The following is a 25,979-nucleotide window of genomic DNA, read 5'->3' as shown; positions in this document are numbered from 1 at the left end:
TTACAGTAATTGTTATATGTATAATGTCAATTATTGTTTTGTAAGCCATTTTCATTTGTAAGAAATTCGTCCTTATACGTAAATAATAATAAGCGAAAGAAATAATTTTTTATTAGTTTTCTAAATTAAATTTTAAGGTGTAGGTATTTTAATATTATTATTATTCATCTTGTTTTTTTATTGATGATTTGAAAAATTATATCGATCATAGAACAAATCTGTTATCTATATTCAATTATAAACTTATTTAATATAGCTGTGTTATTTCGTTTTAATTGATTTCTCCCCTCCTGATACTATACAAAATTCGGGGACTCCTACTTTGCTTATAAAATATAATTTTATAGTATTTTCCTAAATAGCTAGATTAGTAATCATCAGAATTTTTAATGAATTCTATATTCATTTAGATTCAAGTATTTTTATTCTTATTTGTTCAAGTATTTTTATAATTTAAAAAAATTATATCGATCATAGGACAAAAACTGTTACCTATATTCAATTATAAACTTATTTAATTTAGTTGTGTGATTTTGTTTTAATTGATCCCCCCCCCCGATACTATACAAAATTCGAGGACTCCTACTTTGCTTATAAAATATAATTTTACAATATTTTCCTAAATAGCTAGATTAGTAATCATCAGAATTTTTAATAAATTCTATATTCATTTACATTCAAGTATTTTTAGTCTATTTGTGTTCTTAATTTAATGTACTTGAATGAATATTGTATTTTAGGATGTTAGCTCTGGAAGTCCTGTATTTGTAATAACACAAACCCCATTGCCATCCACATATAGTGATTTCTGGTTGATGATATGGGAACAACAAGTTGAAACAATGATCTGCCTCCTTTCTGATAATGAGGTATTTTTATATTTTCTTGATAGGCTAAAATTTTTTTAATGTTCATTGTTTTTCGTTATGTGAGTTTTTTTTTCGAGATTAACTTCTAAAGTTTAAAGTTATGATTTGAATATGTACTCTTTGTAGAGTAGAGCATTTCTAAAAGTGAATAATTTTGGAATCTTTTTTTATTATTGTTTCTTGCTTTGAAACTTAATTTTATTTATTATTCTAAAGTTATTACATAATTTTATAATTTTTGTGCTATGGTTTAAATTTTTTTTAAAAATCAAGTCTCATACAGTTCTGGTTAATTCCACTGACAACAGAAAGGCTCCTGTGTGTTTGCAGGCAGTGTCCCCTGATAAAGTGCTGTCTTGCAAACACACATTTTTATTTTCATTTTTTTAAGATTTTACATGTTTCTATTTCTAAATTATATAAAGCAAATTTGATTTTAGCTGCTTTAGGCTCTTTTCCAATTTGATTTAATGTTGTAATTTCTTATATGTTTACTTACCTTTAGTGTTTCAATTTGGCTTTTGTAAATTGAATTTATTTTTTGATTAGATGCATAGACTTATTCATTATATACTTTGTATCAAATTTTACTGAATGTTTTCAGAATTGAGTTATCAAAGATATTTTTGGTATTAATTGAAAATTGATGATGGTTTTTTTTTTCCTAGCTGAAAAATCATGTTTATTTTCCAAAAGAAAGAGGTCAAACTCTGAATTGTGGAATATTTGAAACTTCTCTTAATAGTTGCAAAGAAAAACATGGCTTTGTGGAACGGATGGTTAATATCACTCACATAAAGGTACGGAAAGTAATAGTCTTTAAAAACTGTTATAATTGCACCTTGTGTTAATTTTATTTAGTAGGTTTAAATTATTTATTGAATAATTTTAAAACAAATCTTGTAACTCAATTTTATTAAATAGATATTATCTTTAAATTTATGTTTCATTATAATATACTGTGTAATAAATAAAAAGACGAGTTTTAGAACATAGCATGCAAAATAATATTTTATAGCATAGTTTGCACAAAATATTAACATTTATTATACAATTTAAGTATTTGATTAAGATATACTGTTAAAAATATCAGTAAGATTATTTAAAATAGAAAGCTTATTATTTTTTCTTTTAGAAAATTTGAAATAAAGGAATTTATCACAAAAACTATAATAATAATAATAATAAAATTCCATACAAATAAGCTTGTTTTACATTGAAACTAGCTTTTCTCTTTACCAATGTTCTCTTACTTTTCCTTTTTTTTATAATTAATAAAATCTAATTTTGTTAGTATTTGTTTGAATGTTTTGTTAACTAACACTTGAACACAACTTTACAAGCGTGAAATTATTATATTATAATGGTTAGAAATAAAATTTAATTTAAAAAAAAGATTCTTTAAGACATGAAAGCATTTTCAAATGTTTAAAAAAAAAAATTTTTTTTTTAAAGGAAAATTGGTGGCCAAAATATTTTTTGAAACCAAGTAGAGATGTAATTGGAGAGTAACTAAACAAGGTTTTGTCCTATTGTCAGAATCGAAAAAAAGGTGCTGGGTATTGAGGGTTTTTTGGTTTAAAATAATAACTTGTTTTGCTGAATTGAGGGTTTCATTGCATTTACTTACAACTTACATCGGAAAAATAATCTGAAAATATTTGATTACTTCAGTTGGTTGCACAATTATTATTACTAAGTTCTTAATTATGATGTAAAAAACTTACCTTATTACTTAACACTTATAAATCTGTTTCTCAAATATTTGTTTTTACAATGATTATGTTATTAAAAAGTAAGTATAAAGTGATAAACATTCACAAATTTAAATATAAATATATTTTACAGAATCGTACATCTAGAGTTGTTGTTCATCTTCAATTTACAGAGTGGCCTGTTAGGTATGATGGCTCATAACTGTTATAATGTTATTTGAGAAATATTTTTTGAGTGTAATGTTTATTGGTGCTTTTCTGATTTTAGTGGTATTCCTAAGTCACCTGTTGCACTTTTGCAATTTATATCAGATGTTTTAAGTTATCAGAAACAGCAGAGAAATCTCATGAGGCCCGTTGTTGTCCATTGCAGGTATTTTGAAATAATTTACTCTTTTTAATTTCTCTTAGTTTCACTAAAGTAACTTATTTTTAATAAATTGAGTTGTATGTTTATTATAATTTTTATATTTAACACATTTCTATGGTAGATAATGGCTGTTTTGTTTGGTTTAAGACTGTATGCAGTATGCTCATCGTTAACGTCGTAAAATGCTCATTATTCGTTAAAAAGCGTCGTAAATTTTCACTCTCTTGCAAAAATAAAACAAAGCAATTTGTAAATGTATCTAAAATAAACAATTTTTGCATTTATAACATCCTGTTAGCAGAAACCCTGCAGCGTGGTAGTGGGCTCTGCATATGAACACAGTTCTAGCTACTTTTAATCTCAAATTAAAGAGAAAATAAAAAGAAGTAGGTTCCAGAAATTAAGAATTTCTGAGCTGCCTCAAAAATTTTAAAATCTGGTACTTAGATAATTGCAAACTAGCAAAAAGAGATTGATGTTTTCCTAAAATTTGAAATTTTTTCTCACTGAAATTTTTAAAATTCCTATTCAGTCCCTCTACAGCCTGTAACCATATGGTTATTTAGTAGCAAGCTATTTAGGACTGCATAGGAACTTTTGAAACTATTATTAAATAACATTCAAAATAAATTATTAAAAATTTTGGCCAATACGAATTTTTTATAAAAATTTTCTTTGCTATTAAATTTTTGATTTAGTCATCTTTTACAATAATAATCTCTTGTCTGATTCCATTGAAGTTGCTGACAAAATTGAATTTATGAAGATTGTGACTCTGAAAATTTTGCTACCATGAATAAAATTAATATAAGGGGCGAGTAAAACCTGCTTCTTATCAATCTTGATGATTTTACTAGTAGGACTGGTGTGGCAATGCAAAATTGTATAAAGTAAATGGGTTCGTAGCCTTTTTAAAAAGTGAAGGTACTTATTTTTGATTTATGTGTTTTAAAAGCTCTTTTGCTTTTAGGTGCTTTTTTTCTATTCAGTGTTTGTAAAAAGTGCTTAATTTTCTATCTTTTAAAAAAGAGATTTATTCGTTGCTGTATTGATTGTCGTTCTACATTACAAAAAATGCATGATAATGTAATGTCTTTGAAAATAGTTTTGAATTTCATTGGTTTTATGCTTATAAATTAAGATCTTTAAATGATAGAAAAAATTATTTTTATTACTGCACAGATCCTAATTATGATTTTTTTTTGTTGGAATACGATTAAAAATATCTTTTGATGCTTGAAAAGTACTTAAAAATTGTTCGTTTTTTGTTGAAAAATCTGGCTACGCACCCTGAGTAAATTAGTCTATTAAGGATTGATAATCATCTATAGCTGAAAGGCATAACTCACTACCATGTGTCTTCAACTCTATATTGATTATTATACATATCATTTTATATTTCTTTAAATTTAGTAGTTTTTGTGAATCTATCTAAATTTTTGTCATTGACTGCAAGGTATATTGTTTATATACATATGCCGAGAGAAACAAATTTTCACTAAACAGCATTCATGTATATTAAACATATCTGTTTATATAAAATAGGAAGAAAAGAAAGATGCTTTCTAACTTTAACTTTTAATTTTATTTAGCTCTGGTGTGAGTCGCAGCGGCTGTTTTTGCATAATTACTGCTCTAGTCAATGAAATGAGTGGGGGTCATGGCCCAAGAGACGTTGCTCAAGTTGTGACTATGGCTAGCCAACAGAGGAAGTTCCTTATACCTGATAAAGAGCATCTTAAATTCTGTTATGACACTGTTCTTTATTTTGCTCAAGATCTGCTCATGAAAAGTATGACATTATCATTATGATTTTTTTTTTGCGTATAAGTAATATTATTTGCTTATTTTAAGAATCCGGCTTGTGCGCCATTTTAATTTTTGTGTACATGCATATGATTTGAACAAATCACTCAAAACAGTTCAACAAATATAATTTTATTTAAAACGTGAAATCAAATTTGACAACCTCACATCACAAATGTCTAAGAAGAAGTACAGAAAATGAAATGTAGCTTCAAAATAATTATAAATGTAGAAATTATGGTGCACCCATTGAGCACTCTGCTTCCCAATCAAGAATTCCTTCTTGATTCACAAGTAACTCAACTAATTTAACTATTAATTGTTTGAAAAAGCCTTTTGCAGTTTTTACTGTAACATCTTAAACAATTTTGCCTACAGGCCGAGTAGCAGGTAAAAGATTGTCTTCTTTCTACAGTACTTAGTTACCTACAGAAAAAGAAGGTTGTCTTCACTGCTGAAGTGAATATAAATATTCAGTATGCCAACATTTCCCAAACCTATTTTTTAATGAGTTCCCGGCGTGTATGATAAATCATATAGTCTGAATTGTCTGATTTTTCATGGGGAAATGTTATCTTTTTCCTTTTATAAGAAATGAGGAATTAATACATCTAAATTATTTATATCATTGTCACTAAACTGGACTGAGATGTCTCCAATTTAAAACTGCTTCAATTTAAGGTAACAAAGTAAATTCCTCAAATGTTGAAGAATTTACTTATAACTCGGCACAAATGAAATATCACAGACTACCACTAAAATGGGAGGAATCATATGCCACTCAATCGAATTTTTCTTTAAAAAAAAAGAAGGAAATTTTCCTTGTTATTTACCTTAATAACAATTTTACTTATTTCATACAGTTTATGTTTTGCCCTTACAAAATTTATGGCATTATCACTGTAAATTAAATATGTCTATACATCAAATGTATAATATTTGTCCATAAATTTTCTCATTATCAGAAGAAATCAAAATTTCATGAATTCTGAAAAAAAGAAAACAAATCTCTCTGCTTAACACAACCAGTGCCAATTAAAGAATTTAATGAAACTTGAGTAGATGAATGGCATCAAACACTGCTTTAAATTTTGAAGTTGTGCTGTAGTGGACTCCATGATTAGGCAAATAAAATGATTTAGAATTGCCTGGAGAAAAATCCTCATTCTTCTCTTCAACCATATAACCTAATTTCAAATATTCACTCATAAATTTCATTCTTTGAATTTCAAATTTTGAATCCCTGAGAAATTTTCTTCCCATATTTAACATTCTTATTAACTGCTGGAGGTTTAGATTCACCTAATGAATCCGTAGATTTGATAAATAGTGATTTAACAACATAACGACCATTAGAATTAATAACATAATTTTCTTGAAAGTGAGTCTCACAAAACTCTTCAGATTCCAAAATCGCTTTAAAAAATTATGAATACATAAATTAAAATAGAAACTATGAGAATGAGACATTTTACAAAAAATTATACAACCAAATAAGGTATTTTGGGCTATAACTAGTTTATCATCAATTAAAATTTGTCTATATTGAATTAACTCAAACCCCTTATCACCCTATAATTATGCCAATAGTTTCAGCTTTAGCAAAATCAGAATCTGCTAACTTAAGAGATTTAGTAAAATCTAAATTTTTAAATAGCGAATTAGGAAATCATTTAGTAAATAACTTTTTTTTTCTTTAAAATAATTAACAGAAAAAACTTTAAAATTATTTAAAAATCTTTACTGGGATTTAAAATCTCAATCAAACATAATTGCTATTGTGCTTAATTAAATTGTCCTAGAAAGTTATAAGATTTTATCATTTAAATAAAATAGTTTTGAAATTAAAAATATTTATTTATTTTACTATTTATTATACTTGTGAAGAATCTTAAAATGAAAAGTAAGTTAGTATGTATATATATATTAAAAAATCGCTTATTAACATGTGTGTTGCGCTGTAATAGATTTTATGTCAAACATTAATATTATTAGCTAAAATATCCTTTTATTCACTTGCTGATTCTATAACTTTTTAAACTGAAGCAAATTGATTACTCTTGGAATAAGAACTTGACAAAAGGCACAAATTGAAATAAAAAAAATATATATTCTAAAACCCAAGGCAATTTAAAAATGGTATGCTATGATGATTAAGAGAAATGGTTAAAAAAAAAAATCAAAAATCGTAACATTGTTATTGCCAAAAATGCTTAATTTTAGTAATAGGTTCTAATTGAAAAAAAGAGCTATTTACTAGAAAGCAAATTTAAAAAATAAACGTTATGAGTATGTTTAGGAAAAACGTAAAAAATAACTATTATTGTGCTACTTCTAAAACATTATAAGAACTAGAAACAGGGGGACAGATAAGAGTTCAAAAACTTGAAAACTAGCTGCTTTCATAGATTGTTAGATTATTGGTTTATCCAATGGTTTGATTAAAATTATTTCTATAAAAAATTATATTTTTTTAATTTCACAATATGCGAAAAAAATTTTTTATCAAAGATTGTTGGATGCTGATACTAAAAATATTATTTGAAAGGAAAAATAATTTGTACGTATCGAATTAGATTCATGAAACTAGCCTCTTCCAAAAAAATTTTTTTAATTATTTTCTACTCGAGGAAATAAGATTTGTTATTTTACTTAAAACTAAATAAGCGATCAAACTATAATATTTTGAAAGCATAAGAGATTAAGAAAGAAGGAAATGGGGTCTTTCTGTACGAAATGTTTGGGCTATTTCTTACTCTTTCTCAAATGATTTTGTTAGAACTTTTTCAGAGATGCCAGGGTACAATACTTATGCTATGCATCAATAACATATTTACTTACCCAGCATTAACTCTTTACCAAATAAGTTTCAAAAATTCAGGATCAGTACACTCTTAAGCCACACCCCATTTTGTAAGGACTCTTCCACCAGCAAATTCTTTAGAACTATCCTATACTCTAGCTAATGAATTGTGAATTCAACAGTAGTATGATTTTGAAGTCATGAAGTTTACTGATCTTAAGTTGGAGAATGTTTCGACTAGACTAGACTAGATATGGGGTGATACGGAGTACCTGCCCGTGAAGTTCAAATGAATTTGAACCTCAAAGAAGAATTTCAACCGATTAAAGCTTAGTTTTGTTGAGTTCCTAGCCCGAAGGGCTATCTACTCATTCATCGAAAATAATTATAACATGATAGTATAGAGGGGGTAAGGGAGATACTCAAGCAGTGTTTTCACTACAGCGCGAGAATCTCACATATTTTTTTCTTTTCTCGCAATAAAAAATTATTAATGCGAGAAGTTCGCGTACTTTTTTAATCAATTTCAAAATCCATGAATTTTGGAAAAAAATTCGTCTTTTGCCATTTTGAATAAAATCCGTTTCACTTTTCTTCCTTGATGTTTCATTATTTTGAACATCGGTCCTTGTTATCTAGCTTCCCTATTTATCAGTATTGTTCAGAACCGGTGCGAACAGCAGAACACCCCCTCCCCGAACCACGGAGCCCCTTTCAGAACACATTTCTGTGCAACCACGTGTTCACCGTAGGTAAGGTTTCTTCATGTAAGACGTTTACATTTTCTGTGCATGAATGTAAGATGGACAAATACCTTGTTAAGGCGACATCTTCTACTCCGTAACGGACAAATGAAAATGAAACAAATGTCTGTAGAAACGGTCAAAACGAAACAAATACAGATATTTTTCAGCCAAATAAATATAATAGCTGATAAAAAAGTAGATATAGAACATTTTCCATATGATGATGCAGCAAAAATATTCAATTAGAAAATGTTAAAAATTTATTATAATTAAAGAAATGATTTTTTTCCAAGTCTATTCGTGTTTTTTTAACTTTTTGAAATCTCACCCTGTTTTTGAGAAAGGGTGAGAAATTCTCTCCCATTTTTTTTCTGTAATGAAAACACTGTCAAGCGAGCAAAATAACGAAATATTAAAATTACTGTTTTACAACATCAATTTGCAGTCAAATGACAATAGAAAAAGGAATAGCTTCTTATTAGAACTTTAAAAAATAAGAATGAGTAACCTTTTAGTCACATTTTCTGATAAATTAATCATCTTTCTCACCTTTTTCAAAGTTTTAATTTGTTCCTCCCTCTGCTTTCCGAGGTCTTCCAGACATGGCAAAATTATCTTATTCTATTGCTCCAGATGACCTGTATTTATCTGTGGGTGCTTATAGAGCCTATATAACTCAAAATTGCATCTAGTTTGCAAATAGATCTAGGCCAAGAGGGATCTGAGGAGTTTCTTTCAAAAATATTCAGGGTACACTGAATGTCTGCATTATGAGTCCAAATTTTACATGCATGGAAGAAAACTGACAAAACAATTGTTATAATTTTTGTTAATTAATGTAATTTTATTTTCAGGAGGGATATTAACGAGCAGAGCTTCTTTCGACAATAAATTACCTGCGAGTGGTAACACCACATCACACGTACGCCACCCGTCGGAAGATTTCATTCTTGGAGGTGGAGGCCTTGCTAAACTGCAATCTGGTATTGAAAATATGACAGTTTCAGCTGATGAAAACGATTCTAAAGATTCAGCAGCTGATGAGACCTCATCAGCACCGATTTCAAACAACGAAGTGGAAGGAAATGGTGATGGCGCTCCTATTCCTCCCACTGTAGATGTCGCTTTGTGTAACACCCTACCAGACCCACCCGAGGTGGAACACAATGAAAATGGCGATGCAAACTCATCGAATAAAACAGAAGAACTCAAGACTCTTCCGTCTATTACCAGCTTATTAGATCCATCGAATTTCACACTGGATAGTGCAGGCTCACCCGGTAAAAGAAAAATAACGAAGGAAAACTTTGCGAGCTCGAAGGGGAGCTTGTCCACTTCAAGCTCCGATAGTGCTGATCCACTGAGCCAGTTAGATCCTCTGTGGTCATTGAAAAAATAATAATATTCAATTAGGTTCTATTTAACTATCCAAAAAGTGTCTTACTGTAAAGTATTCAATTTGCTGCGGAATGAGCGATATCGTGAGAGTGGATGTAAATATTTTGATACACTTTGTATTATAAATCTATATTTGTGAAGTTAAGATTGTAAAATACTTTCATTATTTGTATTTATTCTATGTCTGGAACATAGTTGGGATGCGTTCTTATTTCCTATTATCGAATAGTTATGCTGAATTAAATGTAAGTTTAGATTGCATCGCGGTAGACTGTTTAGTTTCAATTGTTTTCTTTACCAACACGAACTGATGAGCTTTTTTAGATTCATTTTCAGATTTAAAAGAAAGCTATGTATTCAATAGTTTTTGAAAGAATTTGTGAAAGAATAAATAGTAATTGTTATTTTTCCTTAAAAAATTTTTTGTGGATAAAATAATTATTGATATGATAAATTTCAAGCCTATTTATTATTTTGGTATGTACATTTGTAAAATATTAAAAAAAAATATTTTTCCTTTTTTTCCAAAAATTTAAAAAAAATGCTCTTTAAGGAAGTTTTTTAAAAATTCTTAATACTTTAAAATGTATGAGTAATATGATGTGTGGTAACAAATCGGGAGACTCTGAAAATGTTATAATGAGCGACTGATTTGCTTTAAGTATGTAAGAACACACTGTAAACATAAAAACCTTTAGTTTTTAAACTGAAAATAAGTATATATTTTTCAAAAGTAATGCCCTTTGTCTAAAAGTTTAGAAAATGTTTATGTGTGGAAAAAATTTTTTTTTCAATTATAAAACTAAATATTCTTATGTTTAATAACTTTATACAAAAACTCACAATAAAGTCTATCATTCTTGGTAAAACTTTTGAAAATGTCCAATTCGCCACCACAAATTTGTATACATATCGTTTCTTCTTCAAAGAAATTATATTGTGCCCATAAATATTGAAACCTCACTTTGCTACTTGCAAAGTGAGGTTTCGAACCTTGGTAAAACTTTTGAAAATGTCCAATTCGTCACCACAAATTTGTATACATATCGTTTCTTCTTCAAAGAAATTATATTGTGCCCATGAATATCGAAACCTCACTTTGCTATTTTTATAAAAGCGGCTTTTTTTCCCCCCTCTATATTTAAATTATGGTTGTAAATTTTGAGGCAAATTATAACCATAAATTATGAAGCAGCAAGGAAAATTTTTTTGATAACATACTCTAGTTATAGGGCAGAAAAGAATTGTTTTTTTTTTTTTTAAATAACTCAGTTAAGGAGTTCAATATTTTCATCACTTGTTAGGAATACCTTATCAATCTTGGAATTTTTTTTTTCTTTTAAAAATTATTCAATAACTCAATATAGTACATGTGATATTATTGCTAAACATTTTAACAGTAATATTTTCTAGTTTTAAACTATTATATTTTTTCTGACTTAATTCCAGTTTGGGCTTTTGTAACTATTCTTGAGTTTTTTAATAAAATATGGTTCATTATTTGTTCACTTTACTTGCTAATGTTCTTTGTTCACTTCAATTTGAATTTTTTCCCTTTATTTTGAATATTTTTTATGTGAAAAATATTTCTCAAGAACAGAGCTAAACATTTACCTAACTCTTTTATAATGTAAACTCGTTGGTACATATAATCTTAGCAAATTTTAGCACTTTAATTGTTTTGATGTATACAATAAGGTTAAACTGACTAATGCTATTTAAAGCACAACATTGCTTTTAACTTTCTAAAATTACTGGGTTTTAGTGAACTTAAAATTAATTTCTCAGCTTTCATAAATTTTTTAAAAACTTTTTTGTTTTAAATAGCTTGAAAGTAGAACAAAAAGAAGTGAAAAGTAATGACAAGTAGAATAATAAGATTATTCGACTATCCTTTATTATTTATTTTACGAGAAAGATATATTTTAATGTGCTTCTTGAATTTAATGTATCCATTTTCTAAATTGTTTATATACTATGGAAATCATATCTGAAATGTTTTCTCACCTTATTCTATCAAAAGCTATTCTCATTTCCTAACTGATAACTTTATAAAAAATAATAAAAAAATATATATATTTTGCTTTTTTATTATAAATTCTTTTGCTGTAATTCTCATTAATTTTAATTCGATAAATAAATTGGAAAGATTTTTTCTTCGAAACTAGGGATGTAATGAATATTTAGCCACTCTTCCTTATTTGGCCCTTCTGCTGAATATTCAGTTGGCCAGCTATGTTTCGCAAAAATATTTTTTGACAAAGTTTTTTTTTTCCTTTTCGAATTTGAATAGATTTATAAAGAATAATCTAAAATAATATTTTTTGCTATACGTTATTAGAAATAGTTTTTACACTTATTTCTTAAGTTCTAAAATATATAAATTCATGTTCTGAAAGATAAATGGAAAAGCGAAATTTGAAGAGTTGAAATTAAATTACTTTATACTAAATCAGTTTTATATTTATGATTTTTTTAAAAAAAAACTATATTCTGGCAAGTCAATTTCATAGTTTTTCAATACTTTTTATTTCAATAATTGAATTTTTATTTTTTATTATTTTTAGATTATACCACAGCATTTTATCAGAGCGTTTCTAATAGACTTTATTTATTTTCAATTTTTTTGTGTATGGTTAGAGAGATAACTGAATCACAGAAAACTGTGATTTTCAGCATTAGAGTTAAATTTTAAGAACTTAGAATAATTTTTTTTTCTGCTTCTCTTTTGTTTTTCATTAACTTTCCTTTTTATCTGTGTTTTTATAGTCACTCAGCTTATTTTAGAGCATTTTTAATGAACTCTCATTTATACTTACTTTTTTCTTAAAAATTTTTTTCTTCTCGTTTTTACAACTAAGTTTTTATAGCTGTCAGTCTGGTTTTTAGTTACCTTAAATATTTTTAATGGCTATTATAGTTTTTTCCCTCCATTACCCCATGCTAATAATATAACTAAGTTTTGATCATTTTTCAACAATTCGAAGTATGTTATATTAAAATTGAAATATTGTTAGATAAAAAAATATTTATTATTTTTTGGAAAAAAACTTTTGCTGTTCGTCCGATTTTTTTGATGCCATATTTGGTATTTGGCCAAATTATTATTCGCTACATCTCTATTCAAAACAATGAACAATTTCTTTCGTTCCATTTAAGAAAACCAGTTTTTTATTATTAGGAAAGGATATGGAGAATAAAAGTGACAGCGCATGTATGTTTCTTTTTTTTCTTTCTAAAAACTAAAAAGCTTTTTCAGTTAATATTATTTTCTCTAACTTCCCTACCTTATATTAATAGTAATAGTAAACACTAAACATTTATTTATTTATGTACGTAAATAAATCAGAAATCTGTTTGACATCCTCAGCAGTGTATTCAATCTTAGAAAAACTACTATTAGTTTTTTGGCTATGTTTTACTTCCCTGTCCAAGTTTTGTCGATTTAGTTTTATATTGAAAGTTTTATTTGATTTGAAAATTTGTGATTTTATTATTCAAAATAACTAAAACACGAGTAAAAAATATTACATCCATTTTATGACTAAATATTTTATGAAAACTAAAATTTATATTTATGCTTCCTTTCCTCCTACTGCTGTATTTTCTTTTGAAGTATTAGTAATATTTAAGTGAAATGAATTCAATTAGTAAACAATTTGAAGCGAAATAAATATTGTATTGATAATTTGTCAAAACAATTGTAAATAGTTGCTGTATAATTAATTACTAATTATTTTAATTAACATATTTAAGTATGCCTAAATTTTATGTGTTTAATTGCATAAAACAGTATTTACATAGATTTTATTTTCTCTTACTTTTTGTTGTATTGTTTATTTTTGTGAAAAATGATGCTAACAATTAATATGCTCGGAAAACCAGAACTTCAAAACTTATTTAAGTTTTATAAATTTAACGAACATGCATATTTATTATTTGCAAATTATTTTTAAAACAGTATATATCTTAGATTAGCATCATGAGTTAAGTTTTGACTATTTTCTATAATGTTGATGTCTAAGATTTATGCATTTCACAAAGTTTAGTTTTAAATTTTCTTAAACGTATAAAATAGTGAACCCACAGAAACGTTAGTTTGATGTTTTTAAAATATGAATAACTACTTATGGCTACTAAATAAAATGTTAGATTTAATTTGCTGAATTTCATTTTGAAGCAATGATGTGTATAAATTTTATCTATTTATTTATTATTACAAAACTTTTGATTTTAAATAATGCATTTTAAATTTACTTAGTCAAACCTTCATTCAAATGCTTTCATTGAAAATTTTTATTAACAAATTATCATTATTCTTTTAAAAATTTATTAATACAACTTCATAAATTTATACAATGCCTATATACTTAGTTTATTGATTGTTCCATTAATGTACAACTATACTTTTAAATAACTAAAAATTAAATTTAATTCTATGAAATAAATTCTGCTATGAAATATCCATTAAATTTTCTTAATATGTTGATCTCATTATATAATACATTTTTCCAATTTGTAAGTGAAACTATCTCATTTTAGTAATTTTTGTAATTTAGAGACAAACCCTTATTTCCTTGAATTTGTAATTGGACGCAAAACAATATTCAGACCCGGGAAAACTTGAAATTGATAGGGAAATGAGGGAGTAGCTCCAGGGAATAGTGAGAGAAAAAAAAAAAACTCCCCCCCCCTCTTTTTTCTGTTTACATTACAAGTCTATTACATTTATTTCTTTTAAAAGTACTGTAGTTCAGTTGAATTTTTCCATGTTTTCCTTTTGTGATAGTTTAGTTCTTGTAAAATTCAATATTTGATATAACAAATTAAAAAAAAAAAACATTAATTTTTTTCACAGTGTATAGACAAAATATGATCTTGAATTATGGTGAAATTTTACTGAAATACCTAAAACAGTTGGGTTATTTTATTTACTGAATTATCTTATTGTTAATCTTTTTATTTTTTTACAATTGCTGAAATTATTTTATTATTTGAAGAAGAAAAAATAGTGAAGTATTATAACTATACATGTTTTCGTTTCACATCTTTATATTGCCATTAAATGTTCTCTTTTTACTATCAAAAGCAAAAGTCTGCAATGGTGTGAAAAATATTTAACAGCATTGCATAGTTTATGGGACCAATAGTGTAACATTGGAACAATTCTTCATATTATGACCTTTATTTCAACTAGAAATTGTAATTTTATGCTGAAAATTATCTCTTGTTTATTGAAAATTTTATGCAGTGATATTTTATTATATTTATTATATATTTTATGTGTGTTTCTGTGCTGTGATTGTTAGTTTTTCTCTTTCTCCACATGTTATTAATATCTGATAAATGATATGGCAATTAATGAATGTGAATGCTTCTTGAAAGGTGTTGCCATTTTTTCTTAAAATAAAATAAAAACAAAGCTTCATTCTGTGATTTGATGTTAAGATATGTATAACTATATACAAATAAATACTGGTTGTAGTGTATAATATCATTCCTTCACTAAGATGTAATGTTTCCTGCTTGCGTAAATGTTATGATCCAGGTTGGTTAGTTTTCGATAGTTTTAACCATGCATAATGCCATCGTTATGCATAGCGGATTTCACAGTTCCTTTTAAACCACCTGTCTTTGGTAATTCTCATCAGGTTTTATAGTGTTGTTAGTTTTTGGAAGATCGAGTTTAGGAATTGGGATTTGACTTAAATCAGTCCGAAGCAATAGACTTGTTGGTAATCTGAAGCGACTGACTCTATTGAGTTAGTAATTAAGTTATGGTTGAGCCCAGGTAGCTTTATGGCTCCCTTGTACACCTAAAAATATAAGAATTTCTATAAACTTAATTCATTTGTATTTATTGAATCTATTTAATTTTTCAGTGGTAACTGCGACCATTCCAAATAATTGGTATTTAAAACGACAATATTTATTGCATTCCCCTTCAATTGTAAACTAAAAGAAATATGATAGAAAAAGTTGTTAATTGTAATATTTTTTTTATTATAAAATTTTGCTTTATATCAGTCACCCCACCCCTTTTTACAATTTTGGGCATAAGTGGGAGCCTTGCTGGTATTTCGATTGGGATCACCTTTGGTCATTTCCCGCTCAAGAAAGTATCTGTAATCTTAGTAATGATAAGGTATAACGTGATATTTGAGATTGTGGAGGGGGAAAAAATCGGAGATAAAATAATTTAATATGCTAGAGTTGGAATACTTTTGAGTCTTGGATCACCATAGGTAATTTTCCCTCTTTGGGAGTATCTATGATAGTTAAGATAAACGGGTAGGAAATTGATTGTAATACTTGAAAGTGTTCTGAGGGATGAAATAATTGGGTTGTATTCTTTTACGTCAATGACCATCTCATTTTTGAGGATTTCATTAACCCTTTCCACTAGAGAGGTGACTTTCAGTCACTACTGTCACCTGTAAATTACCCACCTTTCTAATTGTGAAATTTGTTTCATCTTATCGATTAGTTACCACTTCATTCAGTGATCTTCGGGTATTATAAGGTAAGTTTGGAAGAAAAAAAATCTTTCAAAATGTTAGTAGTTGTGTCCATTTTTTTTTTAACTGTTGAAAGGACAACGAGTGCAAAAGCATGAAGAGGCCTTTTTTTTTCTTTTTGCTTTGCCATAATATGAGGCACTTAATTTCTTTGTATATTCACTAACTGTCTTAATTTTTATGTCATTTTTAATAGCGTTATTAGGCAGATCGTAAGGTCCACCAGTGATGCTCGTAAGAAATTTATTTTGTGTAACTTCAAGTTTTTTTTATATTTGTGATTGCTTTATGTAACCCCAGGCTGAGTTGGCTTATGTTGTGATCGGTCTTATACACATTGGGTTAAGTGTCCTTTTGAGGTTTAATGGTAACGGAGATGTTGAGTTTAGGATTGGCCTGAGATAACTGAACGCCGCCTGGGCTTTATTAATTACTTTTTTAATTTGCAGGTTCCATGTTAGTGTGTAGTTAAAAAAATTTCAATAAGCTGGATGTTGGTAGAAGCTCGGTATTTGGCGCGATGCGCCTCTAACCGATTCATCTGTTCTAGTTGATCATGTACTTACAAGTCATGAAGTTTACTTAAGAGATCTTAAGTAAACTTCATGACTTGTGAAAAGAAGTCATGAAGATCTTAAGTAAACTTCATGACTTGTTTCTTGAAGATCTTAAGCTGGGGAAAAATTTCATTAATAAATAAACAGTAATGAATTGAGTTCCTATCACTTTTTGGATTTTTAGTTGCATGTGGCGTCCCTGTATAATGTTATAGAAACTTATATCTACTACCCTACCAGCTTTTAATTAAAATAAACGTTATGACAACAACAAAAAAATTAAAACGTTTTTATAACTTCTGGACGGTTGATCGGATTTCCATTCTATAAAGAGTTTTGGATGTATCTCCAAGAAATCTCTTAAAATATGTAATATAATGGCAAAAAAAATGATTTTTTTTCCTGAAGAAACATATCTGTTTTTTATTGCATTCGATCTAGGGAGCAAAAATACGCCCCAAAACAAAATTTCATAGTCTTCTACCAATTAGGAGCGTTTTACAAGGACAAATGAACATATGGCATTGGTAGAAACAAATTTACTCAAAGCATCAATCGCGTTGTTTTTAAGATCTTCATTGCGTAAACTTATTGATTGGTACAGTGAAGTGAATATCACCCCAAATTTATAAAATAAATAGTGATGGTAAGATTTTTTAAAGTTATTCATTACATACACCTATTAACTCAAGCGGTGAAGTTAACAAAAGGTGTATTGATGTAAACTTTTCTTTCCTCAAACAGTAGAAAGAAAAAAAAAAGTTTTTTACCTGTCTTTTTACTCAAGGCCCTGTGCGAAACATTAAGGCATTTTATCAAGGTTAATAAACGTCGTGTTTTGCTTAAGTATATATTAAACATATGATTTTTTTAATATTTCAATCAGATTTTTAAGTGTATTTCTCGTTTGACGATCAATTATTTAGTTTTTTTTTTTTCAAACTAAGAACATTAATAAATTCCAAAGATACAGGACCAACTTGTCGAAGCAAATAAAACGTAAAATAATTAAGAATAGAAACAAAAAAAAATTTTTTTTTTTCAAAAATAAATTATTCTTGGCAGAAAAAGTCTTTTTTTTTTGTATTTGCAAGTGGATATTTTAATTAGATATTTAATAAAATTTATGAATGAGGAATTTTCTCATATGAACTATATATCCAAGATTTAGAAAATGTTAAGAGTAACTTGTAATAAAACTATTAATCATTTCTGAATTTATGTCTGCGCCAAATTTCACGTGCCCAGGGCTGTCACCCAGCACGCCCACCCCTAGTAATATTCAGTAATAAATAATTTATTGGAATAGGCGATATACGATGGTATAAAAGAAGGGCAAATACAGGAAGTACTTTTGCTGAAAGTGTTGTTTCGCCAAGAAATATTCTTCAGTTCAACGAAACAGATATCAAATAAAATCCACTCCCACCTAAGAATATTTTTTTTATAATTTTACTTTAAATACAGTTCCCAGGAACTTGGGAGTTCCTGAGTTCGAATCATGTCTATCGCACGTATATAATTGCGTATTTATTAAATAATTTACATCTATGAAAATTTTGTGATAAGTATTCTCATCTCTAAATATTCTTACCTTCCGCGTATAGTAAAAGTAGGTATTGCACAGAAGGCTTAAAATATAAAACCTATCTCATCGTCATCGTACGTGGACGGAAGGAGAGAAAGCATTTCTTCGCTTGCCTTCCACGCTCAGTCAGTAACGCAGACCGCAGAAGGCTTAAATTCTTGGCTCTGAGCCAAAAATAATGACACTGGCCTATTAATTTTATTATTATTTAAAAATTTTTAATATAGCTATAAACTGGTAGTTATATGCTATCGAAATTTTAAGTTTTATTTTGGCTATTCAGTGAAACTTGATAACTTTCCTATTTTTTAAGAGACTTGTGTCCATTTGTTTTTATCGATGACAATACAAGGAAAACACAATAGCCTATGGTGACGGTTTTGAATTCACTACTAATTCCAGAACTTTCATGAAATAATGATATTTCATAGTTCGTTGGAAGTGCCAAAACAAGGGAGAATTTTCAAAATGTTCAGGATTATATTAAATTTTAACAGTTATAATCTTGTGAACATCATCATATTTTTGAATATAAAATATTCACGATGCTCATGGTTTAATTTATCATGACATTTACCATACGCAACGCAAGCTGTTCGTACCGCAGAGTAAAGCGTGGAAGAGAAAGTAGGCGTTACTGTCTAATGTAAGCTGACTTTTCGAACGATTAACTTGAAATGTGACAACTTATACATAAACTAAGGTAAACAGCGTTTAAGAGCACAAAAATATTTATAATGCAGATTAGTTTGTATTTTAGCACAAAGGTCGCCCACCTGTGTATTTAACTTATACATAAGTTGGGAGTTAGAAACAGAGGATGCAATCAAGATAAAGCTATTTATAGAATTATATTTAGCATGAAATATTATTTTATAAATATGTAGTTCTTAAAAAAAAAAGACGGCTGGATCACCGATGAATAATTTAGTTCTGCATACCTTGAAAGCACTACTACGCCCTCTACATACTACGCCATCAAAGCAATTTACTGTGTTTTCCTTGGATTGTCATTCATAAAACCTAATGTATGATGTTTTTTTTTTTTTAAAACATTACTAAAAATTTCATTTAGACATCTACCAGTATCTATTTGAAATTTTATAACGTTTTCTAAACGTTTGAATTGGTTAATTATTTTAAACGGAATCATTGTTGCGTGTTTTGACATTTTAAAAGAGCCTTCTGTTCTGTGTGCAACTGATGAACTGGTTGAGCGTGGAAGGCAAGGGGCATAGAATTGTAATTAGTGATGTGCCAATCGATTCATTTAAATGAATCGATTCTTTAGAATCAATTCACTAAAATGAACGGTTATATGAATCGATTCTTTGATTCTTTTTTTAATGGTCGTTATAATGGAAGAGTCTTTATAAAAGGTGGTCGTACAAATTAGTTTAGACTGTTTTAGTATTTGAATTAGTTGATCTAGGTCAGGGGCTCTCAATATTTTTCTGCCATGGAACTCTAAATAATTAACGTTCTTTCGGCGGAACACCTGATAAAAGTACTATCTCGTGTAGCCGCTGTAACCTTTCCANAAGGTAAACAACGTTTAAGAGCACAAAAATATTTATAAATGCTGACAGCTGTTTCGGATGCTCAAAGGGCTTAGATGATGAAGGCTGCCCTTTGAGCATCCGAAACAGCTGTCTGCATTTATAAATATTTTTGTGCTCTTAAACGTTGTTTACCTTAGTTTGTATTTTAGCACAAAGGTCGCCCACTTGTGTATTTAACTTATACATAAGTTGGGAGTTAGAAACAGAGGATGCAATCAAGATAAAGCTATTTATGGAATTATATTTAGCATGAAATATTATTTTATATTTATGTAGTTCTTAAAAAAAAAAAGACGGCTGGTTCACCGATGAATAATTTAGTTCTGCATACCTTCAAAGCACTACTACGCCATCAAAGCAATTTACTGTGTTTTTCTTGGATTGCCATTCATAAAACCTAATGCATGATGTTTTTTTTTTTTTTAAAACATTACTGAAAATTTTATTTTGACATCTACCAGTATTTAACTATTTGAAATTTTATAATGTTTTCTAAACGTTTGACGTTATTTTATTCAGAATCATTATTCATTGTTTCGACATTTTAAATGAGCCTTCTGTGTGCAACTGAACTGGTTGGGCGTGGAAGGCAAGGGACATAGAATTGTAATTTAAATTTGATATTACTACAACTGGGGAAGACTATCCTCGACTCGAATGGATTAAGAGTTGGCAGGTATTTAATACTATAATGACTATTTGGTCTCGGGAGCCCAGCTAAACCGAACAGAATCTATAATGAGATTGAAGGTAACGCCTACTTTCTGCTAAAAGCATATGTTAGTACAGGATGAGCCAGTCAAACCTGCATTTTTGAAATGACTGACAAAAATAAACGGATGGATATTTCGAAATTTTATTGTTACTATCTTAATCTACATTAAAAAGCATTTAAGAAACAACATTCACTGTTAAAAAATAAAGCCAGTAAGATGGTGTCTGTCCTAATCGAGACATTCTTGTAGGCGANCCTTCATACAGGGTGAGCCAGTCAAACCTGCATTTTTGAAATGACTAAAAAATAAACGGATGGATATTTCTAAATTTTATTGTTACTATCTTAATCTACAGTAAAAAGCATTTAAGAAACAACATTCACTGTTAAAAAATAAAGCCAGTAAGATGGTGTCTTTCCAGATCGAGACATTCTTGTAGGCGATTTTTGAAACTGCCCATCACATCACGGAGCATACGCTGAGGAGTTCTCTCGATCACCAATTGCTTCCAAGTTTTTCACCCACAATTTGATTGAATTAACAGACGGCACTGGTCTATTTCGATTAATTTGAAAATTGGTTCGGAAACAAAGCTGAGCGGCTGCACAACTACCATTTTGGTAAAACGCTTTCACAGCGAACGAACGTTGTTGTTTAGAACACTGCTCCTACTTCGCACCTTCTACGCTTCGTCAGTTGCGCAGAAGGCTCTAATAATGAAATGTGAACCTTCATGTGTTTTCGAACCATTCAGTTTAAGTAAGCTTTTAGAAAATATTATAAAATTTCAAATAGTTAAGTACTGGTAGATGTAAAAATACAATTTTCAGTAATGTTTCTTAAAGAAAAGAAAAAAAAAACCCATCATGCATTAGGTTTTATGACTGACAATGCAAGGAAAACACAGTAAATTGCTTTGATGGCGTAGAATTCACTCTGATTGCCAGAACTTTAATAAAGTTACGATATTTCATTGCATCCTTTTAGTTGTAAGTGCCTAAATAAAGGTAAATTTTCAAAATACTCTATATTTTCACATGATTTTAACTTTCTGTATATATTATTATTTGAAAATTAAATTTTATTGCTAATTATTTGAAAATTAAATTTTATTGCTACTATAATAACGTTACAATAATGCGTTATTTGTAAAAATTTAAGTATCACTGAAACTTTAGGGTTTCATTTATTTTTATATCTGATATTAAAATAATTCTTTTGTTACTTCAATATATATTCCAAGAATTAAGTAAAGTCAAATATTAGTCATTGAAATTTATTAATAACTAATAACTTATTATTACATTGAATATTACGTGTAATTATGCTAATTAATCCAATTAATTAATTCTATGTTGTTGTCGTATGCTTGTTAAGGTAAAGGGGAGCGATTAATCCTGTTTTCCAGTGGCTCCATCTATGGCCAAGATTTCAACTTCTGCCACACTCATACGTCACGCCCGTATATAAGCCGGACCCATTCATGCATCCATTCATTCATCCACAGATCGTAGTTTTGATCTGAATCAGACAACGATCAATCTCCAATTCAGTAACCCCAGAGGTGTTGATTTGAGAGGTATTGATTATTTCTATAAACCCTATTTATACCCATCAATTAAAAACCTAATTATATCAATTTATTATAATTGTATTAATTAAATGTTAATTATATCGATTCATTGAAACAAAAATAGTATACTCTTCAATGATTAATCGAAATATATTGTATAAAATATAGATTAAATTAATATCGATTTTATCGCTTTTTGCAGGTAGCAGAAGTAACAGTGACAGAGATGTAGCAGTTTTGCCCACCTCTTCCTAACCCAATTAGGCCTTCGTTGCCTCAATCACACGCTTTTTTCAACGTTTTCTATCTACAGTGACATATCTCCAATTTTTAATTTTTTTAAATAATTTTATTTCTTTAGAATCAAATTTGAATTTTTTTCTAACAAAACTGATCTTCCTGTAGCTTGTGATCTATCAAGTTTATCGAACGGTAAAATTTCGGTGAGATTTTCTTTCGTGAGATTCAAAATTTTTCCGAAATTCTCCAAACACAGCCCACCCACCTATTGCTATGGATGATTTTGGATATTATTTGTAGTTGAATTTAAAGCTTGTGTAAAGCAAAGAGGTACGACGATTCATCGTTCAAAGAGGTTCATCGATGTTTCTAACATCGTTATCCCCTGCACTGAATCAAAGATAGTCATAGTTATACTAACCATGCTTTCTTTAAAGTAAAATGTTCAGAAAATAATGTTTTTGAGTAAATAAATTCTCTTGTTTAATATTAGGTAAATACATTTTGATACAAAAAATTTTAATTTTGGTAAACATTATTTACAATTCATTGCCAAAAATTTACAAGAAAACAATGCTAATGACAAGAAATATTTTTGAGAAGAAGAAGAGCATGAAATGGTATTGTTTTTACATAAGTCATGGTTTGCCAGGCAGTAAATATATTAATGAATGATTAGTATATTTCATTGCATTTAAATTTTATTTCGTATAGAATTCATTAATTCGTGCTTAACTGGTTACGAAATCAATGATGGGTAACATATAATCAAAAGTAATTTGTATTTCAACATTTTGACCTACATTAGTTTGTCACCGTGTTCGATCGACTTAGTATGTCATAATAAATAAAAAAGCGAGAAAAGTTCACATTTCAAAAATCTTAACGGTTAAATTGTTTTTTTTTTTTTTTTTAAATTGTGGGCATCTGCATGGGATTCCACTTTAGAATCATGAAAAATATGTAGGTTGCAGGAGAGCATGTATACAATATACATAAGTAAAAGTAATCGGCGAACTTGAAATAGCCGAAAAGTTTTCGACCGAAATTAAGCATAGCAGTTAAATTGGGGTGTGGGAGTGTCTGTGGTATTTCATATCAACTACCTTCCTCGCCCCCTGCTTCGTTAGTAGAGAAACTAGAAGTAGAAGAGGACAAGAAAGTTACTTAAATATTTCTATTTGCAGAGCATCTGATTTAACACAAAGAATAACGAGAAAGTGCTTTTAATCTTATAAAATTTTATTTAATATCTATAGCGGTAACTTAAAAAATTTAAATCTTTTAATAAATTTTATCTATAAATGCGCCATTTAGCTTATAATTATAGAAAAAATATTTTCAATGTTTTCTACATTGTATGTAANAAAAAAAAAAAAAAAAAAAAAAAAAAAAAAAAAAAAAAAAAAAAAAAAAAAGAAGCTTCCTATGAAACAGAATTCTGAAAAAGTCGTACATTTAAAATTCGATTTCTCAGCAACTGTTCGATCGAATTCGCTCAAATTTGTTATTTTCTCATTTAAAATTATATTCTTAAAAATGTCAAAAATTCTGTAACTTAATGTTTTTTGACTTTTATTAAATAATAGAAGAAAAAGCGATATATACTTATTTAAAGTTATCTTTTGCATGGAATAATTTTTGGATAAACGAATTTTATAGCTTTGTGCAGAAATTTTTCGATTTGTTTAAAAGGTTTTCGTAATATTGCGAAATATGCAAAAGTAAAATTAACATTAGGGGGTCCAAACTTTGATCCCCTTTCTTGACTAAACTATTGGGACCCTGTTTCCCAGATTACCCATATATTTTGGTGTTCTGAAATCGGAATTTCACAACTAAAAAAATATCATCTGCACTAATTAATTAGCATATTTGAAGTCACCCCTCCAGAACCATTATGACAGAGATACCAGCTGCTCCAGATTTGCGAAAATATTTTAGAAAACGGTAGAGAACTGCAAACTGAAACCTGCAGATTTTTCGGTTTGTTTTGCCGATTTCTTAAAAGGCGTAATAAAGGCCTTTCGTTTACTGAGTAATAGCCTTGTTGGACTCTAACTGATTCATAGGATCTGACAAGACTGAAAGCGATAAAATAAGTGAAGATCAAAAATTATTTAACCCTTTCGCGCCGACTGTCATAAATACGTACCAGCATAAAACCGTATCAACCAGGGTAAAAAGATAAAACTGGTAATCAAAGTAATTCTTTAGCAGTTTATTTGTGGCCGGAGTTATAACTGTTTGATTTATTTAATTCACCATTCCTTTGTTCAAAATAAAACTATTTAGTTAGACTTTGAATGAACATTGATTATATATATGATTAAAGTAACAATAAACAAAGTAAGTAAAAGTGAAAGCAAAGTAAGTCTGTCAAATTAGCAACGACTACACTTTAGTTACCGTTTTTTATTTAATTGCATCCTGATTCTGATTTTGTAAGAATGCTTTTATGAATCACCCGTCCCCAAGGGGTTAAGGAAGTCAATTTTTTTTTTTTTTTTGAGCACCGTGCACTAAACACTTGAGAATGGAAGAGAGACAAATTCCAAAAAGAAAGCTGGCTCTAGTTAAGAGAACATTTGTAAAACGAACCTCGTTAAAAGAACTGCAACGACTGAGCAGGTTCTACTAATTAAACCCAAAGATGAACGCAGGGGTGAAAGCGAGACGGAAAAGAGGAAAGGCTGGTAGTAAAACCATTTCAGTTATAGCTAGTTTTGGGGAGGAGTTTACTTATTCTTTTTCTACATTTTTCAACAATATCCACTTTATCTTGGAAAAGAAGCAGTTTTATATATATGCCAGAAGTATAAAAGAAATCTTGAAAGTTACAGATATTTCATTTTTTCGAAAAAAATGCTGGAATGAAATGTTTTACGTACCAGGTTTTTCTCTTTTCCGTCTTGGTATATAAGGGCTTTCACCCATGCTACAGTTAGAGCATTCAAAAAGTCTTTGATAGATCAAAAAGTACTTGCTACTTATAATTCTAGATCTAATCAGAAGTAACTAAATCATTGTGGTATCTGAGAATCTTTTAATTCACCCAGATAACTGAAAATGCTGAAACCGGTTAACGCAACTTCAAAACCTCCTTTAGTAATATAATACTAATGTTCTTATAATTATAACTCAATGTTCATTTTACTACCATGATTAAAATCATCCTCAGAAATGTCAAAAGTTGGCAGATATGACGTCATCACCACTGTCAATCGCTGAGTGTTCATTCTTTACTCTAGTAGCTCTTTACTTTTCTTTTTTATCTGATATATATACTCGATTATCAGGTCCTAATAGTAGGCTATTGTATGCTTGTAAGGGCTTCGAGCAGAAAGTAGGCGTTACTTCCTATTGTACGTAAAATGACCGAACGCTCTGGAATCTTGAGAACAGTTCACGAATTTCATTTATTGTGCTTAAAAACTTTCACAACCTTTGAGACCAGAAAGTGGTCCTTAATTTTGACAGGTGGCCTCAAATCTCCTCGAACTTCTCCAGAAACATGT

The 25,979-nt window shown here is 28.7% G+C and overlaps 1 protein-coding gene across 1 annotated transcript in view; it reads left to right on the top strand.

The window, feature by feature from the left end:
• Window positions 1–10,142, top strand: part of LOC107442627 (tyrosine-protein phosphatase non-receptor type protein myopic) — a 42,005-nt gene extending 31,863 nt beyond the window's left edge. The window contains exons 21-26 of the mRNA XM_043042291.2: window positions 741–869; window positions 1,538–1,669; window positions 2,718–2,770; window positions 2,853–2,957; window positions 4,547–4,746; window positions 9,164–10,142. Of these exons, the coding sequence (XP_042898225.1) occupies window positions 741–869; window positions 1,538–1,669; window positions 2,718–2,770; window positions 2,853–2,957; window positions 4,547–4,746; window positions 9,164–9,708 (1,164 nt within the window). The 3' untranslated portion in view covers window positions 9,709–10,142. The remainder of the gene's footprint in view (window positions 1–740; window positions 870–1,537; window positions 1,670–2,717; window positions 2,771–2,852; window positions 2,958–4,546; window positions 4,747–9,163) is intronic.
• Window positions 10,143–25,979: the final 15,837 nt, after the last annotated feature.

Source organism: Parasteatoda tepidariorum, chromosome 10, assembly GCF_043381705.1.
Source record: "Parasteatoda tepidariorum isolate YZ-2023 chromosome 10, CAS_Ptep_4.0, whole genome shotgun sequence".
NCBI lineage: Eukaryota > Metazoa > Arthropoda > Arachnida > Araneae > Theridiidae > Parasteatoda > Parasteatoda tepidariorum.
The sequence above is the reverse complement of the archived record's forward strand: the minus strand, read 5'-3'. Positions and strand labels throughout refer to the sequence as shown.